Source organism: Habropoda laboriosa, unplaced genomic scaffold (assembly GCF_001263275.1).
Source record: "Habropoda laboriosa isolate 0110345459 unplaced genomic scaffold, ASM126327v1 scaffold143, whole genome shotgun sequence".
Classification (NCBI taxonomy): domain Eukaryota; kingdom Metazoa; phylum Arthropoda; class Insecta; order Hymenoptera; family Apidae; genus Habropoda; species Habropoda laboriosa.
The window spans coordinates 958,542-979,895 of NW_017100404.1; the positions used below are offsets into that span (position 1 = coordinate 958,542).

Below are 21,354 nucleotides of genomic sequence, written 5' to 3' on the forward strand. Positions count from 1 at the left end.
CAAAATATACATTTTTCTGATTTTTGGAAGACGAAAAAAAGTCGAAAAAATCGATACTTCGTATTCAAAGTGCCGCCATTTTTTTAATTTTCAATATTTTTCTTTTATTCTACTACCGACCATAGCGACATGCATACTAAATAACAATCAATTGGATTCTTTTATTTCTGATAAGCAGAACAGCTCAAATCATGGCAACCATGGACCTACTTTTTTATTTCATGCTCCTGTTTGACGCGTTCCACAGCAGCCATATTTAATTATCTTTCAACAAAAAAAATTTGTAACGATTCTTCAAGGACAAGTAAATACATAAGAATAAAGCTCATGTTAATAACTGTTGCCGTACTTCTGTAATAAATTAGCAAAGAAGGCCTAAAAAGCGGCCGTCGCACTAGAAGACCCCCTTAATCCCCCACGATTCGCATTATTCAAGGCACAACGAAGCGTACGAAACAAGCAGGAAACGTTCATCGCGAATGGCGATTTTAAGGTGAGGATGAATCGTTTCTCATCGTAACAACGATTCTGACATCTGTCAAACGGTTCCGCTAAACGCGACACCGTATTAGAAAGTCAATGCACTCACCGGTTGTGTACATGGCGACACCCTTCAGGGTCACTGGCTCGAGAATGGCAGGCTCGCTCCTCCCCTTCGCATTAATCGCGTACAGAAAAAGTCGATAACTCCTTCCGGTCGTTAGGCCTGCCACCTCGAAAGCTGGCTCGTTCGGGCTACCCGGGACGGTTTTGTTGAATAAAATTGGCCCGCCGTCCTCGTCGCCTACCACTTCCAGCTGGTAGCTGTCAATCGGAAGGCCGCCGTTGTAACCCTCCAAGCAACGAACTATCAGCCCGGTTCCAGACTTCGCGATCAGCTCTTCAGCGTCCAGGGGCGCGGACATTTCTGTCGCGCTGCAATTGTGCAAAGCGTGCGGACGACCCGCGGCTATCACCTGCAAAATCAACATTCGAGACTGCAGGTTTGTTTAGCTTTGGAAATTAAAACGTTAGTTTTCGCGTTCGCGTTGGGTTGAACGTTGAATCGAATGCTGAATAATTGGGCCAACTGTGTATACCGACTAACTAATCATCTTTTCTAGCTGTGGTGTATTCGACGAGGCAGTTTTTGTAATTTAAACGGTTTCTAGAGGTGAACGAGATGGGAGATATATTTTTTTGATGGCAGAAATAGGGAGTAATGAAAGGAAGTGTTGACATTTTAGGGTCCGAGGTGATCTTAACGCTTATGTCAATAACCATAATTGTCTACTTTAATAGTTTCCTAATAACAAAATTGTAAACTTGAAGCTGTCGAATCCCTTTGTCCCTTGACTCCCATGCATACAGATCCTTATCCCAGGTACCGTTTTGACAACTACCTCCGCGTTTTCCACTTTCCCACCGAATTCCTGTCCTATCTTCGGCAGATCTTCAAACTGATACACTCTACCCATTTCTTTTGTACCGAATCCTTAAGTTCATTACCTAACCATTGTCCCTGCAATTCTTCTCCCGTACCATCGAACCCTCAATCCTAACGAGTCCTGATCATTATCCTTACACATTCCTGGTCCTTACCTAAATTCCCCCACCCGCAACTTCCAAAAACCCCAATATAAAGGCAACCTCGAAAAAGAACAAAACTCAGTCAGCATTGAATAACAAGGCAGTTTAGGCCGTACACTTTATATTCGCAAAACCACAGTGTAAAGAAAAAACTATCAACAAATAAAGATAATTCGTAAAATCCACCGTATAAAGTGATTCGACGACAAAGCAAACACATCTGGCCGGATATTCAAATGTTTTCTCGAGAAGATAAAATATCTTAGATGAGAATTCATTATTGACGTAAGGGTTAAGGCAGTATTACTATGCACGCTTAAATGCGCATCGGTGTCAAAAAATATTAGGTGCAGAAATTAATTCTTTCCGACTTTTGGGTACAATCAACGTTTTCCTTAAAGAGAACGAAAACAGATTGATAACCATTGTTGACGAGATTTTGCCATTTTTCTAGCAACTTGGGAATACCATATCGCAATCCAGTCCATGTAGATTTGTGTAAAAAAATACGATTGACTATGAAAATAACAGAAGAAAAGTGTCTCGTCTTATTCACCCTTTGTCGCGTCGCGTTCTTTTGCGATGTTCAAAAGGAAGCTCGCGGTCGCGACTGTTACCCGCCAAATTAATTTTGGGCAACTAGTTCAAATTTGTTTTGCTCGGAACGTAGCAAACGTAGAGTACGTCACGAAACGATTGACGACTTGTTTTAAATAGCTCGAGTGTTCGATCGCGACTCGAAATGTGCGTGATGTCTCCTCGAACGGCTGGAGATCTAACGGTGTTCGCTCGATAGAACCTTTTCGAATCTGTCGCTCGATCGCCGAATTTTTCTGGAGTCCGCAGTGACTCCCCCGTCAAGTGCAAGAAGGCACGCTGATTGGTTTTTCACGTACGCACAAATTACCAATCAACGTGCCCCTTGAGTGTCACTCATCCTTCCGTTGCGCCCTTAGCGCGCTTTTCCTTGGAAGGAGTGGGGCCCTACCTGCGGGTGCGTGGAATCCTCGCTGTCCTTCGGTGACGCGTCGGAAATTCCCGCCAGGTCAACCCTCGGCCGAGAGTGCCGTTATACGCGCGTGTGGATTGACCCTTTAGGAACCCTGGTTTATAGCACGTCTTCGGTTATTGAGGACGCGGGAAAGTCAAAATTCTGAAGGCATTGTTCTGTAAGAAATGACTTATCTTTTCGCGGAGCTATGAAGCGTCTTTGTTCTCAAAAATAACCTTCTGGTGCGAGCGTGCCATAAACCCGGTCAACGAAGACCCCATGCGTTCCGTACCTGCGCGACGGAACAGTTACAACCAATAAGTTGGGGGTAACCAATCAGGAAAAAGAAGAGGGTGAGAAAGAAGCTCACGAGGTGACTGAGAGTCAGTCAAGGAATCTTCGCTGTCCTTCGGTGACGCGTCGGAAATTCCCGCCAGGTCAACCCTCGGCCGAAAGTACCGTTATAGGCACGTGTGGATTGACCACCATACCTGGTTTATGACACGTCTTCGGTTATTGAGGACGCGGATAAGTCGAAATTCTGAAGGCATTGTTCTGTAAGAAATGACTTATCTTTTCGCGGAGCTACGAAGCGTCTTTGTTCTCAAAAATAACCTTCTGGTGCGAGCGTGCCATAAACCCGGTCAACGAAGACCCCATGCGTTCCGTACCTGCGCGACGGAACACCCTTCGAGATCATTTTTTAAATTAACAAGAGCTAGATGGCCTGCTTCACAGAGCGCACTCTGTATAGGAATGTTTCGTTGCCATTTTGGAGAACATCGATTTAACATGTTGCGGCAGCAGCAGAGTTATGTTACGAGAAGTTCGGCTGTGGAAAATTTATGAAAGATATAGTATGCACATTTATGTCTGAAAATTGAATATCGAGGCGTGAGAGTTTCCGTGACTTTCGAATATTTCATGTTATCTTCCGGATTTATGGAATACGCCGAGGATATTTTGTATTACTGCGTTTCGGCTTCCTATGGATACAGAGCGTTGCAGTTAGCGCGTAATAAGGTGTGAGGGCGTAATTAGAAATTACATTGCCGTAACTAAGTTTCGTGTTAAATTTGAGCCCTCCTTCCACCTTTACGATTTCACTTTTACTTAAAAAAATTAAAAGGAACAGTGATAAGAATAAAATTAAAAAGAACAGTGCCTTTTCTTATTTAACGAAACCTTTGCCCTTGATAAACAATAATATCAATTTAAATAAAAAATACCACGAATTAATCTAAGCTCGAATATTTTTTCCTTTTTGATAAATCTTTCTCTCAGACGAAAATTTACAATTTCTCTTACCATTGTCTCTTTCCCCTCTATTTTACAATATTTTCTGCATATATTTCTGTTAGAGATCACATAGTATAACTAATCGACAGAAAATCGTCATGAAAATCTTCGAGAATGCATTCTCAATGGATCATGTCGAAAATCGATAAAGCTCGTTTTGGAATTTGTCGAAAAGTTTGCCAACTTAACACACGTTTGTACAAGTGTGTAGAAGTACGTATGTGCGTGTGTGTACATGCATATAGGGTATTCCATGATCGATATAACTACGCTTAGATTGAACAGATCAATGTAACAATCATGCGGTATTGTGTTGACTTAATTAATTGATAGGGCTTGATTGATGGGGTTGATTGAAACCTATACGTAACGTCATATAGACATTCATTACTGTAAGCATTCGTGGCCATGAATGAACTAATGATAAAAATTCTTCACCTAATCTTGTTGCATACACTAATGACCCCGATTGATAAGACAAATTACAGGTTGTCGAAACTGGGATTAACACGACAAAAGCTAATCTACACGTAGATTTGATTGATGTGTTACGTGAACGTAATTAGCATTGCGAAAGTGTTTTTACTCGTGGTAAATCTCCTGTATTCGCCCGCTTCTGTCTTTATCCTTTATTCCCAGCGATAACGGGCATTAATTTACGCGAAGAATTACAGAATGGAGCTTTCGCTAGCTTTTTTCGCGTTTTATTGTTTAACTAAAAAAAAAAAGTTGCACCCCAATTAATTTTCTTAAAGACTACCGGATTTATTTTTCCCGGAGAATCACAGAATGGAGTTTTCGCTTGCTTCTCCTTTGCATTTTATTGTTTAACCGAAAACTGCACCCCAATTTATTTCCTCAAAGATTACCGGATTTATTTCTCGGGAAAATTGCAGAATGGAGTTTTCGCTCGGGTGTTTTGCACATTTTATTGTTTCAGTAAGAACTGCAGGTCGATTTAGTTTCTTGAAGATTACTGTATTCACTTTTCTGGAGAACGGTTAGGTCAATACTGTAAATCTCGATTTGACAAATGAGATGATTTGCGAAAACAGCCTAAAATCGATATTTGAAAATTTAACGTCGATTGTTACCACGTTAATTAATAAGAAACGAATTCTTATACTTCCAGTCGACGTAATCATAAATAAATAAAAATTGTCATTTCCAAAAAAAAAGCTTAAGTATTGCGAATAAGAAGAAATTGGTAATATCTAAAAGACAAAAGTGCTCGATACTACAAGATCGATAAAGTTAAATAGAAATCTTAAAAGAGTCGCTATACAAAGGCAAAAAATGTAAAAGAAAACTTAAATAGCAAATAAAAGCGCATAAAATTCGAAGCTACATATTTCCATTTCCGCTTTACCCATAATAATGCAAAACACCAAACGATAAACATAAATAATATTCCGAGAATTAATTTCCTTCCGAGAAATGTAAGATTAATTAAGGGAGAAAAACAACGATTCTTTTCACGTGAAAATTAAGCACCGTAGAAATAAAAGTTTCATCGAGGAAGCGTTGGGTGAACGTTACAAGGGTTAATTAACCTCTTAACTAGAAATCTCGAGTAATTTCCTTCGTTACAGATGCACGACCGATTTTCACCTTAAATTATTTACACCGCGCTCGTAGATATTCTTCGCTGAAAACGGACTGAACATTTTCCATTCTCAAAGAAATTCGATTTCGAGCCATTAAAAGCAATTCTGTGTTTGCGCGTCCGATCTGGAACGAAGCCCGGTCGAATTCGAATAACGTATATCGGTGAAACGGTGTCCGCATTTCTCTGTAATCGAACCAATCCTTGCTGCTGATTTTTTCAATCATAAATGAACCTCTACCTTCCAAGATTCCTATGTGCACACGTATGTACGTATCCGAGCTCTCTTCAATCTTTCTTCTCCTTTTGTTCGTATCGAACGCGCTCGTATACTTCGCGGGAAATCGGATATTTGATTAATGGATAATTGAGCTGATCCAACTGGCAACTTTGCATCGAACATCAATCATTCGAGATATTGACGAAGGAATGCGTTTCAACGGGATATTGATATATGCACTCTTCCTTTGGTATTGGCAAGATTTCTGCTGGTATTTAGATTTGAAATTGCTGAAACTGAATTTTAAGTTTCTTACCGCGAAATGGGAGATTTAAATGTAAAACAGCTGTCAATTGATAGATTGGATTGAGGTAAAAGTGACAGTAGAGTTGAAGTATTTCTTAATACAGAAGAAGTGTTAAAATTACAAGACTGATAAATTTAATTTCCCTTGAATTTACCACTATTTCTATATTTCTCGAAATTTCGAAAAATACCTTTGTGGCGGGTACGTCGTCGTCAACAAACCCTTACCGAACCTCGTTCTATTCTTCCACGCGAACTGTCTCTTTTCCAACTCCTTCAGATTTTAGTTTCCGTTCTTTTGTCTCTCCCCGGGTTAAGACTTGCCTTCGTCCTCGAGTAGCCTAAGAAGCGCACATGTGGCATCCAGGTTCGCACGAGGACGAACGAATTTTCCGTTTCCACCACTTTCTCCGCTTCTATCTTTATCTATCGCTACTCTTGTCTCCCTGTCCTAACAATATAATGTAGGCATTTTGGGACGGTTTATGGCTTGGCCTGCGCCTCTTGGCGAGTCACAAACACCAGACCCATCGGTTCGGCCCACCGATATCTTTGCCATTCGACGGGAGTCGGTTCTTAGCTTCCGTAATAGACGGACGCCGAAGAGTTCGAAATAAACTACTTTGCACGACATCCTGATTTGAGTAAAGTTCATTAGATCACCTCCTACAATAAAAACCCAGTACGCCTACACCACGAGAGTTGGTTCCTTTACCGACAATCGCGACGTACCCGCCGAACCGCTTCCGCCGGGACAATCAACAACGTAAACGATTGTATATTCTGGACAAATTGTACGCCTATGCGACCATACACTTATACTTTAATAATTGAGGTGAAAACAGTGTGACGACGTTCCTCACCCACCTCACCTTTAATAGGAAGCTGTTATCACGTTTACCAAGAAAAACCATCATTTTTTTTTTTATTTCTGAAAGTATGACAGTAAGGGAAGCTTCAAATCAACGCCCAGAACTTTTAAAAAAATTTTTATATTTGTGTCAAACTTTTTTTTTTTGCTTCGTCAACGTGTGTTGTAAATATGGTTGGAAAATTAAAAAATTCCATCGAACAGTGAAGTCACAAATAAATCTTTTGCAAAAGTATCATATAACTCTAGGTTTATCGCACAAATGTGATATATTTCATTTCCAAAATGTAGAATTACATTCATAGACTACTTTTTGACATGTACAAAATTTGAAGAAAGAAGCGCACACAGGAATAAAATTTAAACGTTAAAAGTTGAATGTGTTACTCGAGGATTTCGAACGGCAAAAGCAATATTTTAGTATTTCTGTGATGGAACTGATGTCCCTCCAGTTGCAACAATGGCGTTCCTCTGTTAGCAGAGCTAAAGTCACGTATCAAGTTTCATTTTCCTCGGTTCGTTCGTTCGAAAGATATCGTAACTCACACGCACACAGTTCCACCGACATCACTTCGAAAATGGTCAAATCGTGTTCATGTTCAAAACGTGCAACTCTGTCGAAAAGTCAAAGTCGAATTTTTTACTCTGTCCCTGTGTATCGCCTGCGAGGTGTCAGAAATAAAATAGCAGACACGCGAGCCGTAATAAAAACTGCAGCACTCGCAAAAACCTGGTAGATCGAACTGTTTCCTGCTCTTTCAAAATTGCACTTTGAAAAAGACAAGAGTCTGACTGTGTTTACTTTAACAGACATTTAAGGGGTGCAAAAATTACGCTTCACTTTTACATCATCAGGAGAAAGTGACTTTTAATCGAAATTATATTCAATCATATTTCCAATTGTTTGGAAAACTCCAATATAAAATTCTTTTCTCTCGCGAGTTACGATATCATGTTGAAAAATTAAAATTTCTGTAACACACGTAATATGGACACTCTACTTAGCTACGGTGGTACGAGACAATTTTTACACGTAATTTAGAAATGAAAGGAAGTTTCACATTTGACTTAAAATTTTAGACTACAACATACAACAGAGAAAAACACATACATTCGATTAAAAAAATATAGGCAACTTTCAAAAATAAAACCAGAATTAGAATCCATTTAAACGATGCATGAAAATCTTCTACAACGATAGGTACCAAAAATAATTACAGCCTACCCTGTATATTATTTCATTAATTCGACATAATATCTACCTCTGTACTTTCCACAAATGATATTTCCTTCATTTCGACTTTCATTCGGTAAAGCAATACCAGCGCACCTTTATGGGCGCAACAAAAGTAAGAACCCGTATTAGAGCATTAGTAAACCAATTTTAATCAGCGCAACATACTTACTACGAAGCGAAACTGTTAGAAAATTCAGCTTACTCTAAATGATATTGCGTGTTCAGACGATTGCGAAAATTCGCAAGCTGCCCGGGCATCCCGAAGAGGAATGAGAGAAGTGCATTTACCTGAAAGAGGCACGGAGCTCGTTGCTTGCCAACCTGGTTGATCGCCCAGCACGCCACCGTGCCGTAGTCCATTTCCGTTGCGGGTGTGTAGTTCAGCCTGGACCCGTGGAATTGTTGGTACTCCTTCAGGCTTTCGGCGACCGACGGTGTCCCGGCCGCTGGCACGTGAGAGTAACGAGAATGAGGAACCTCCACCAGCTCTCCGGAATTATTGAATGTCCAGTGGAAAGTCAACGGTGCCGGATGACTCTCCACGGAACAAACCAACGATACGGTCTCCTGCTTCAGCGCGCCAACAACCACAGCGCTTCTACCCTCCTTGCAGACTGGCGCGTCTGCAAAACCACACCGTCGCACGTTTCTTTCTTATTCCAACGTTTAACGATTTTCTCAGGATAATCGCGTTAAGTGTGAGAATTGGAGAATAGAAAAATCCTTTTGTGTTGGTTTATTTTGATATTTTGTAATGATGAAAGTATTTGGGGAATGAGATATGAGGTACACGTGAAGATTAACGAGGATAAAAATGTAGGAATCGACGGAAAAATTTTTAGGTAGCCAACAGGGAATCGAACCCGGGACCTTCGGCTTATTAAACCGAGGCTTTGCGCGTTACGCCAATTACTCCCTCTCTATTCTCCCTTCGAGGTTTCCTATTTGGGCATGGAGGCCCCGATACTACAACTGTTATTATTATTGTTATTTTCATACATTTTGCGAACAAATAATTTATATCTAATAACAAAAAAAAATATGAATGATCGATTTAAAATGCGAGTTCCTACGATGACTAGAGTTGTAAAATTTCGTGTTAATGTGATCGAACGTGTGTTGCAAATCTGAAGCCGTAAGAATGTAACATAAACTGAAACAGTCATCCAGATCCAATTGACCTAATATAGAGGTAAGCTGGACGGTGTAACACTTGTCTAGTTACGTTTCAATGCTCTAAACGTCTATGCATAGATCGTGCAATTTAACCAATTCGAGAGTAACTTGACACTTGCTGAGGTAATCACTTATCGCTCGAGCATGTATCCCGCGCTGAAAATGAATTGTTCTTCGGAGAATTAGTCGTTGTTACCTCTTCGATTCGTTTAACTGGGTCAGAAATGTCAAAGCTTCGGGAATGCTTAAGTTGTGCTACTTTGCATTCCAACATTCGCTCTCGAATCGTATCAATTTAATTCCATCCTTAGAATATAGACAAGAATTTCCATTTCAAAAATACCTATTTTTACAAATTATCCATATTATCAGGAAATTCCTTTATTCGAAATTTTTAGTCGATATTTTCACTTCTACGCAATGTCAAATATTAAAATGTGAGAAAAGTAAACGGAAGAGTATGAAAACAATCAATTTTATAGGATAGAAAGATTGGTTATGTTAAGTATAAACGATGTTCATGTAAATTTACTGCACTGTTACAGTAACAGTCTACGTTTCAACCAATTGAAATTTCGAAAGTTGCAAATTAAACGGATGTTCAAATCCAGCTTCTTCTCCTCAAGAATTTAATTAACATATGCAAAGTGTCGATAAATTACTCTTTAAATGGTGCATCAGAAGTAACATCTTTCCATGAATCATAGTAAATCTACTCTTTCAAGCTAATTTTGAATCTGAATACATTTTAGACTTAACAAATTCACACAATTCATAATATTCCCTTAAACAACGACATGGACACATTTTTCTCTTTAATAATTTTAAATATTAAACTTAACCAACCTTAACAAACACCATATTTACCCAAAATTCTTCGAAGAATTCAATCTGGACTACTCACATTAAACTCAACAAAACCTCCAAAAATCGAAGTATCGATCGTCATCCCCAAACGCAAACACCGCATTTCCCCAAAATTTTGCGAAGAATTCAATCCGAACTACTCTTTACCCACACATTTTCTTTTCTCTCCAAAGAATCACCGTTGAAGAATGCTCGCAGAAAGGAAAGAACGAAAGTGGTAGTGCCAGGGAGAACGTTTAATATCCAAATGTGAGATGTGAACGCGTGAAACGGAAGAAGAAGCCCGACACCGTTGAACCGGTGGCTGGTTCGATCGATTGCCTAATAGGAAATTCCCTTGACATCGGTATTTGCAATAGGCCATGGCATACGGAAATTCCAAATGGCACGGGAGATGATTTACGACGGACGCACGAGATCACCAGACGGCTCCGTTTCAATCTGATGCGTTTAATGCACTACCGAATTAATTACCAATACGAGAAGTCGACGATACCGGGTGCCTCGACGTATCGCCGGGACTGCATTTGTCGATTGAAATGCACAGCACTCGACTACTCATTAGTACGCATTAGCCACCCGCTTGATGTTAACCGAGATGCGTGAAATGTTGCCTTACGGGCTGCCTCTTTACAGGAAAGGTGTACATTATGTGGAATTTACTTGTCGAGCTATTAGCAGGATAAATTACACCGAACGGCTCTTTCGAAGATTAAGCAGCAGACGAAGAGGGATACACTTGCAGCCATACTGTGAGATTTAGTTTTTAAATTGTACGAAACTATTCATGTACTCAGATCAGAATCAGAACCCAACTCATCAAATCAGAAGGATTTTACTTCGTTCGCGAGAAGAGAAGTTACAGTTGATTAGAATTTTATATATTTATAAATTAAAATTGAAAAGCAAGGATTGATGATTGTAAAAAAATTGACTGATAATACAATAAACAAACGAAAATATAGATAAATGGATATGTGAATTTCAAGTTACACAGGGTGATAGAGGGTTCGATTAAAATGCTTCTTAGATTCACTGAAAACCACTATGTAGCGAAGTATGTACAGTATATTCTCCACAAGTGTCAGACCGCAAGGAAGCTAAACCTGACACTCGCAGAGTCAGGGACTACGTTTTCCAGCCTCGCGCCCGCCTTTGTAGTTTGATGAACGTAGACAAGGACAGCGAATAAAAGATAAGCATGAAAGGTGAGTCGAGACAACCAAGGTATTTAAATATCAACTTTTTTAATTTTACGTTTTCTTATCCCGAAATTTTTCTTAACATATTAACGAGATTTTTCTCATGAAAATGACATAAAACAAGACATAATTTGAACAACATTTACTTATTACCACGTTCACTGTCACGCCAGATTTACAGGTTGCTGTCAGGCGGCCACAAGAAAATACATTTTAAGCATAGGATTTACGTTGCGAGACAGTATAATATTTACAATTCTGCCTGAATTTTTGAAATTCAGAAAAACACAGGTAAACTTCTATTGCATTTAAACGATATTCTTCACCAAACTGGACAAAGTACAGTAACACTTGTACTGACACTAGTGGAATCGACCCTACATTTTAGTGACACTTGTGGAATCGCCTCTACATTTTTTTTCTTTTTACGTGGAGGTAGACCGACTCTCCCTCTACATTCGACGGATAATGTGTACAGGTATTTAATGTAATTTTTTAGCAATTTGTTTTTGTAATTCAACCAAAGCGCTATATTATGAAATTAAATTAATCACTCAATAAGTATTAACATTAAATTGTTTCCTCGATATGGCCATGGTGATCATCAGTGACTGGAGTGCCTCAAATGTTTAGAATAATTAAAATAAAATAAATGTTGTCAACTAAAAATTTTGAACGTCATAGCTAGCTAGATATTATTTTCAATTGAAAACAAAAATTATAAAGCATAATACTATAATCCTATGCTTAAAATGTATTTTCTTGTGGCCGCCTGACAGCAACCTGTAAATCTGGCGTGACAGTGAACGTGGTAATAAGTAAATGTTAAAAAAAATTCCAGATGAAAAAAGGAAAATTAAAGAAATTATATTTTTCTATTATGATTTGTCGAGCCGTGAAATCTCGTAAAGGAAACCGACTGGTGTAGCGTTACACGCTTGACTGACTGCGAGCGAGATAACATGGGCGCAGCAATGACGCAGACCTAGGTGTAGGACCATCTATACTGTCACTTGTAGAATCCAAACTTACCGACTCTTGTAGAGAATTTACTGTACTACGAAACAAGTGTAAAACTCAAAGTAAATATAGAAAAAATATTTGGTAAATATTCAACGCTGATTTACTCGGAAACGAAGCCCGATACGAAAAAATGTTATTCTTCTTTTCCCACTTATTTTTGCACGTAGAGTCACCCTCTTGTCGCTTGTACCACCAGTTCGGAAACATATTGTATATTCAAATTTCCGCCAATATTGAATTTGCTACTAATTCTTCATAGATTTGTAATTGTAATAATAATTACCTCACTTCGATTAATTTGCATACTAAAACATTCTTCAAGTTGCTAACTTTCTTCTGTAAATTTTACGCAGATAAATAATATCTAACAATGTCAAAAAAAAATCCTGACAACTGAACGTCCGGATACACAGTTAACCGAATTCGTCAGCTAGAAGTGGCGCAGTCTTGGAAATTATTGAGTGACTCGGGCTGGAGGATCAATGGCAGCGGTCCAACGTCGTCTGAGGATGAGGGTAAAAACATTAGGATGGATTCGTGGTTCCCTTTAGTTCTGTGCCCATCCCCACCGTTGGTCCCTGGCTTAGCACATTGCCAGGCTGCGTTCACCCACACATGAATATTCAGTTACGCTTTACATATATTGAATATGCATCACAGCCCTTCCTTCCCTCTTAGGTCATTTACAAGATGCAGATACGCCGGGGCTACTACCACCGTTGCCGACCATTCTAATAGAATAACTCGTGCTGTGTGTTTTACAGAAAACTATCCACCCCTCTCTCTATCTCCTCTCACCCTCTTCTACCTCTACTCCTTCTGCTCCCGCCTTCCCTTTCACGCTCCATTTCTCACCGATTCTCCAAACGCCAGAAAGACCCCTTCGATTCTCCCAATTCCGGGAGAACGTGTACTCGGCCGCTACTTGCCATCGATTAAGTAATTATCGAACAGCCGAGGCGAGAGCTGGCAAATTAGGGAATTGGTCCGGGGAATAATATCAAGCTCGAGACCGCAATTCTATTCGCGACCTCTTCTGTTGTTCTTGTGATTAACGAGTGGCAGGGTTCGCGATTAGGCAAACCGGACGCTTTTGTACAACCGCGGAGGTGGGATAGTGTCGACTACTGTTGCTTGGATGAAATTTTACTTGGATCGTTGTTTCAACAAAGTTTCATCGGTCGTTTGCAGTAATTGGGGGACGTTTGTTAATTCGTGGTGGCAATCGTAGTTCGATTAGCGGGGGATCCGAGACGAACTGGATTTACTTTGGTTAGTAGACGTAGAGACGAGGTATTCATCTGTTGAAATTGAAAAAGTGTGTTTGTTACTTGAAGACACTTTGTGTCGTTGTTTAGGTAGGATAAGGAGAATTATTTGGGTGATTTTGAGAATCAAATTATGTTGTACCATTGTGGAAAATGATTTAATTGGTCTATTGGAATTCTAGAGAATCGAAGCTGAGAAAGTGTGCTCGTTATTTGAATTATAATTATAATTCTCCAGGTAGAAACAGAAGAATTATTTGTGTATTTTTGGGAAGAAGATTATGTCCTTCTAAATTGATTTAATTTTTTTATAAACGCGAGACAAAAATTATTCGCGAAGAATTCTACTGAATTAAATATTCTAGGAAAACTAGATACTTTGACAAACATTTGCTCGTCAATTTTAAATAAATTGCAATTTGCATTTATCATGTAAATTAAATAGCGACTGCCCCTAAAATAGAGTAATTTTTAAATTTGCGTAAGATAAAGAAGTGGGTATACTAAAGAATTATTGTTAAACTTGTTAGATGTAAGAGTGAGTAAAATGAACAGAAATTGACAAAAAGGTATCTGTAAACTCACACATTATTTGAAGAGTCACTGGGTTACTCTCAGATTTTCCCTCACTGTTGGCAGCAAGACAAGTGTAATCACCCGCCGAGTATCGGGTTATGCGCTGAAGAACCAGAGAATAATCACTGAGGACGATACCCACCGTAGCATTGTTCTTCAATTCTTTGCCCTGAAACAAATAGCGCCACTTTGCTTCAATATCTCGTTCCTATTAAATATTACTATACGTACACCCTTTATTTGCAAGCATTTGAAATATGCTTAAAATTCAGCAAATACCAAGATTAACATCTAACGTTATTCTTAAAAATTTATCCCATATAATAATTTACAAAACGTATGTAATTTTTGTCGCAAATCATAAAAAAATTTCTAACGAAAATAAAAACTACCACCGGAAAATCTAATTTGAAAAATTAATGCAATTCATCACTTGAAACTTTCAGATCTTACAAAATTAAAATTACTATTAACACAGTGGCATTTCTTTTAGCCTACAGAGTAGATGAGAGAAACAGTTATTTAAGATCACATTTTCCAAAGATTCGAAATAAGAATCCAAAAATTGCTATTCTTCCAGATTGAAACGACAATTTATTTATCTTAGAGTAAGAGCTGAAGGACGTGTATTGTATCGGTACTTACGTCTTTGAACCAGGCAAGCTTGTACGCTTTTGGATTAGCCTTGACTGAGCACTCGAAGTATACGTCGTCGCCCTCTTTGATATCATCCGGATTCAAGGTCTCTCCCATCTTCAGAGTCACCACTGGCTCATACTGTACGTCCAGCCTCCACTTGTCTTCCAAAGCACTTTCGGGAATAGAAGGGTTCTCCGCTCGACAAGTCAGATATTTGCCGTCGTCGTCAATGTTTGGCACGTAACTCAAGGTGCTGAGACTCTGATTATTTTCCACCGTGTACTATCAATAACAGGAAATTCCAACGTTATTAACGATCGAATGCATGTACAACGCGTGTTGTGCAACGACTTACGAAATGATATTATTATTCAAAATTTATGTTAATTCGGTGTCTTTTTTTACAAAATTTGGACAACTTTGTCGACTCAAAGCTGCCATATTTTTTCAGAGAGGAAACTCTGATATAATGATGAAGATTATTTTAATAGTTATTCGATTTTCTGATTGTTTCAGTGTAAAATAGCGTATAAACACACAATACATTTTGTGATCAAAATTAAACTAAGATTAGACACGAAAATTACGAATTTATTGGAAAGAAGGCGATCGATTTGCGGTAAATTCAAAACCGCGTACAATAGTTACTCGATTTCTTGACTGTTTCAATGTAAAATAACGCTAGGGTTGGACACAGAAAAAGAAAAATAAGCAAGAAGATGAGCAAAAGTATCAATTCAATATTTCTCAAATTCCAAAAAATTATGCCACGTTTCAAAGTACCTCCATCAACATACACTTCGTCACCGAAAGAAAAAACACTTTGAACCTTCGACTAATCTTACTACATCCACTATCTTTTCATCAACGTAACAGCACAAATGTAATGAATCTTACAACAAAATCAGCATATTTCAACCTTCCAGGATCCAAGCTTTTAATCACTATGCTATCGGTGTGCCATCCTGGACAGTACATTCATCGTCTCTACCAAACACCTTCCTCTCTACGTGTTTCCCATTAACCTCTATCCACCCCTTTACAAACCATCCCTCAATCCCGGCAAGATTAACGTCACCAAATTCAGGCAATCAAACAGTAAACAGATTTCACACGCGATGGTGGCCTCGAGCATTAACGAAAGCGTCCGACCGATTTGTCACTGGTTTAATATGAAAATCCATTCGGATACCGGCTCGCAACTCTCTCCTCCCCTTCCACCGTGGTACAAGAGGGATGAGAAAATAAAAGGGCGGACAGGAGGAGGGAAGTGAAAAGGAGATTAACGATTTTTCGGTATTTATGATGCAGACGCGTGGAATTGAGGAAAATGGTGGCCGAAAGGGGTAGTAGAGCAGAAAGGAGAGACAGGTCGATGACTGTCTACCGGCTGGATTCGAGCTTTCTGTTTCTCTTTAACGCCCACCACCGTGTAACCTTCCGTTTCCGCAATGTCATTTTAATGATAGCGCCACCAGGCATGCATATCGAGAAGAAGAAAAAAACCAAGTCGTGTATCCCGGGCATCGGTATCGCAAGAACGATGAATGGAAGTAACGGTTCGTCGGGATGAATGTCGCGAGCTTCCACGCATTCTCCATCTTTTTTATCTGACTGGCCTTTTACTCTCTATTTCGCTCGTTTTTTCGTCTCGCTGACGCCACGCGCTGACGATTCCTCTCTCTCATTTTTCCAGAGTAAGCTTCGCCGCGTAGCCGGTTCGATTCGGCTCGTTGCTACGCGATCGAATTTCCCGATAAAGCTCTTCGGACAGTGGAACCCCGGCGTCGATATATCTTGCAGGGAGATTGTGCAGGAGCGACGGGCAGAATCGCGCGCCCACCGGATACACGCGGACGGTGAAACTTATCCGCGCAGAAATTGCGGAAATCTCTTCCGAGAGTGATGCAAAGTGAATCAGATCTTTCGTGGCTCTAGCTCTCGCTTCATAAACCCTCTAGTCTCTAGGCACCGACGTTTCCACGGGATTATGCCGCCCTGCGATTTGTACCCTCGTTCTTTCCACGAGGATGATGTCGATGCGTGCGTCAGAGGAGCGTCATTAGAAAGATTTTCGATCGATTTTGTGTTGTGAACGAGGTTTGAGTCGAGATGAAGGCTGTCGAATGTTTTTCATCGATTAATCCAGGTGAAAGTTATTTTGCGTTGCACTTTATCAAGGGAAATTGTTTTGAAGAGGAACTGTGTTGGATAAGATTTACTTGTTAATATAAAATATTGCTGTTTCAGTACACAAGTGCAATGTGTGGTTGTATAACACTTGTTAACAAGTTAAATAGGAATATATTTTATAACAACAGTAACTATATACACACGTAAAAGAAATAATGATAATTTGATTGTCCCTCTCTAAATATATCTCGCAATAAATTCTCACGTACTCGCAGATATCAATAACAACGCGCTTCTTATGTTTTTACCTCCAGTTACCATGTATGATCCGCTCGTTCACCAAATCTCGAGACCATACGATATATTCAATTCATTCACGCCATCACTCACATCTTATTATTAAACCAATTCCACACAATGTTTCTAAGAAATCTGCTGCTTTTGAACAGATTTGGAGAAGAATCCTGATACGAACACTGTAAAATATTTCTTAAATTCAAGTGAGTTCAAATTATTTCTCACGGTAGCTGGATAATTATGTTACATTTTACTAAGGAAAATTATTCTGAACAGGAGCTCTATTGGACAAGATTATAATTTTGAATTTCAGACTTAATTCGTCCTCTTTAATACAACCAATTATTATTTTAATAGTTTGTTACATTAATACTGCACACGTATGGAAAAGCTTGTTTCGCCTATGTAACGAAGGATCCTGCAATTTTTTCAATAGCCCTGTAAGTACTAATTAGTGGAGAACTAACTATAGCTGTTACCTTGTATTAGAATTTATGGTAATAAATTAAAAGATATTATTTTAATTATGAATCTTCTTTATTTTTGATACGCGAGGAAGGCACGTCGCTACGCAATCAATCAAACAAACATCGACAAGACGCTGAGAAAAAAAAACATATCAGCGTCACCCATACTAAACAGACGGTTACTATGTCATTTATACATATTTATATTAATCTGCCTCAGTATGTTGATCATTTTTGCTGTTACTATTACACAGACACATACTCATTTCTCCAAATAATCCAACACCTTGAAATAAACAAGAAACTTACAATTCTCGAAAGTATCCTACTTCTTATTTGAACATTTCACGACCCTGGTTGAATGACCCTCGTACATACAAATGTAAGAGGTCAATGACCAGAGCGAGCCGGTCGAACTTGTTTTATTTAAATCCATGCGATACAAATAGGCGAAACGGGGGCCGTGGCCTCCGACGTTCGTTGTTATTAAACAAGAGCGAGTGTGTTTGTGTAGCGAAGAGAGCGAGCGCGGGTCGCGAAGACCTTATAAATCGGGAAAACAAGAGCGAGATTCGTTCATTTTCCTGCGAACCGATAAACAGTTACGAATTGCGTTTATCCTAATTATACAGCGTCGCTTGTTTCCTTTATCTCAATTATATTTTACCAATTTCCAATTTCATTTTGCATTCCGTTTCCAACACAAATTGCATCAAATTCATTCCTCCTATAAGAACACTCTGATTCGCTCTTCAACGACTCGCTTCCAAATAAATTCAACATTCCTTTTCACGCATCGCTCTCCACATAGAATCATCCGATTTCCTTCTGTACTTCCAGCGACAAGAACGAAATCCAAACTTGCCAGAACTTCGCAACAACTAGTTTCTGCTTCGAAACACAGGTAAAGTAGATTCGTTTTTCGAGCCGTGCAACGATTACGAAAGACAAACTTAAACGTGAAGCAGAATCGTTCCAAGTAGAGAGAGAGAGAGAAAAAAACCGCGGTGCGAAACGAAAGTGGAGGATCTTCGGTAATTTATCGAAGGGCGTGGAAAGAAAGAGAGAGAGAGAGAAGTGTACGGTGAATTGGAACTTTCATCCTGTCAGCGTCGAAGGAGGTGTCGCGGATCGAGTCGATCGAGAAGAAGAGAAAAAGGAGCATTTGTAGGAAAAACGAAATAACTTCGTTCCTCTAACTTCCTGATGGAATCGTCGTCAACTGCGAGAACTCTCGTGGCTCGACGATTTCGAAAATTCTCCTTAGAATCGTGCCACGCTGACACGCGCTTAACTCTGAATTCGAAACGCTAACGCGGTCGATTCGATTGGCGACTTTCGCGATTCGACTGATTTCGCGGAGGCTCGTGGTTTTCCCGTTTCGCGCCTTTTTTTTTTACTCTTCGATACGCATTCGGAGAACTGTCGAAGTTTGTCTCTCGAACGAAACTATATAGTGCATTCGTAGAGGAATATTTTATGACAGTTGTAGCAGTGAGAAAGTCTTACGAGTGAATATGGAACTTTTGACTTTCCGCGCGAAACACGGTTAAAGAGGTGAGAGTTCAACGCGACGAAACTTCCTTGGATATCGACATTCCTTGAGTGGCTGCCATTCGGATAGAAGTTTGTGAAATTTGTATTGGATAATAGTTTATTAAATTGGTATGAAGCAGAGTGTTTGTGTTATTAATAGGAGACTTTTTTTGTAAAAGTTATAAGAATATGGATAAAATGGAGGAAGAAAGGGTTAAGCTAATTTTGGGAAACAAGACAATTAGTGTGCAACAGCTTTCAAATAATGGTAATAAAGGTGATTTTACATTTTTTTGTTTTTCTTTTAATGGAAGATTCGAAAAGATCAGAAATGAGAGAAAATTGTTTAAATATTTCATAGCTCCATATTAATAAGCATTTCCTATTATTTTTCATTTGTTTCTTTTAACGAAAGATTAGAAATGAGAAAAATTATTTAAATATTTCATAGCTCTACATTTACCACTATTTCTCATTAACAAGATCGAAATTTGATGGGTAAAATGTGTTTGCAGTGAATTTAGACAATAAAAATAACGTTGTTGCTCTATGAAAACATTTCATTGCTTACAATTATTTGGACACGATTAAAAAGGGGATTTTAAACACGGCTGACTCTGTTATCGTTGACAGTCACAATGTTCACTTACGTTACCTATAATAAACAAAGTAATTCCACCGTTTCCATACACTTTTTATCACAATCACATTTAAAAATATATTCCCGGAGATTCTAACGTGATTCTCGTAACAACGCTTGTCCAAACAAATTCGCCCAAATTCGCCGCGCCAAATAAATAATCCCGGCAACGTACAGCGACTGAGAGAGAACAGCAAGACTCCAATCAGAATATTGGCGCGGGAGAGAAATTGCATTAAAGATAAAACGGCGCGTGCTGTTGAATATTACAAAATTTCAATTATTAGCACAGGAATGATTTTAATTATCGCGAATTACGTTTCCCATTGTTTTTAATATCGACGAAATCCTCTCCTCGAGCATTGTATTCCGGTCGTTCGAACGACAAAATTACGACGCGTGAATAAAGGACAAACCAATTTTTGTTACCGACGGAACAATATTTTCGCGATATGGTAAATCTACGGGTGAATGAAATGTACGCTTTCTGTCGATGTTTCTCGGAAATTAGTTGAATTTATTCACGATTGAAACTTACGTTTTCCACCTTTCCCTTAATCTGCTTGTTCGCCTTCCACCAAGTAATTATCACTTTCGGCACAGAACCACTCGTTCTGCACTCAACGTTGTATTTCTTGTCGGCGGAAACTCGAGGCTCCTTCGTCAAAATCTGCACGACCAGTGGCTTTACTGGAAAAAAAGGACAGAACGTCGTGTTTCTTATAAGATCGATAAAAGGAGATCGCGAAAGGAAACTGTCGTGTGTTCATCTCAACGACAATGTTTCCACTTTGATTTCTTATTCTCAACACATTTGACTTAATTTTTGGTAGCAACATTTTTCGATTCGCTGTTTTATGTTAATTTCACTGATAGTATTTTCAGTGTTTCTTTTTCGAACACATTGGATTTAATTTTAAGTTTTTTTTTCCCTTCTAATTTTCAAAGTGTGGTTATGAAATTCAATATAGCTGTGGTACTTATTAAGTGATTATAATTTCCAAAGTGTGGTTATGAAATTCAACACAGCTGTTGTAGTTATTAAGTAATTACAATTTTCAAAGTGTTGAATATGAAATTCGATGCATCGTCGAGTTGCCTGGGGGCAGGGAAGAAAATTTTGGTTCCTCCAAAATTCAGATTGTCTTGAAACTTTGCTAGTTTATACAGAAGATCGAAGGTGATATTGGGTAATTTCTATTCCGTTCCAGTTTCCAGTTCTTTAGACAAATTTTCGATAAAGCAAACTGCTCTTTTATATCTTATACAAATATGTCTAATATCGCAATTTCAGTCAATTATATTGTAAAATAAATTGTACATTTAATTTACTGTAAGCCTTTCGTATAAAATTAAATTTTACGTAGACAATACATACACATCAAATTATAAATATTCCATTTTATAAGAATCAAATAGGTTAATTTCCTA

At 38.8% G+C, this 21,354-nt stretch overlaps 1 protein-coding gene across 1 annotated transcript in view; it reads right to left on the reverse strand.

Moving 5' to 3' along the window:
- Positions 1 to 21,354, reverse strand: part of LOC108575321 (hemicentin-1-like) — a 98,716-nt gene that overhangs the window by 47,145 nt on the left and 30,217 nt on the right. The window contains exons 5-9 of the mRNA XM_017938087.1: positions 20,462 to 20,613; positions 14,857 to 15,132; positions 14,221 to 14,380; positions 8,388 to 8,722; positions 590 to 956 (exon numbers count right to left, since the gene is read on the reverse strand). Of these exons, the coding sequence (XP_017793576.1) occupies positions 590 to 956; positions 8,388 to 8,722; positions 14,221 to 14,380; positions 14,857 to 15,132; positions 20,462 to 20,613 (1,290 nt within the window). The remainder of the gene's footprint in view (positions 1 to 589; positions 957 to 8,387; positions 8,723 to 14,220; positions 14,381 to 14,856; positions 15,133 to 20,461; positions 20,614 to 21,354) is intronic.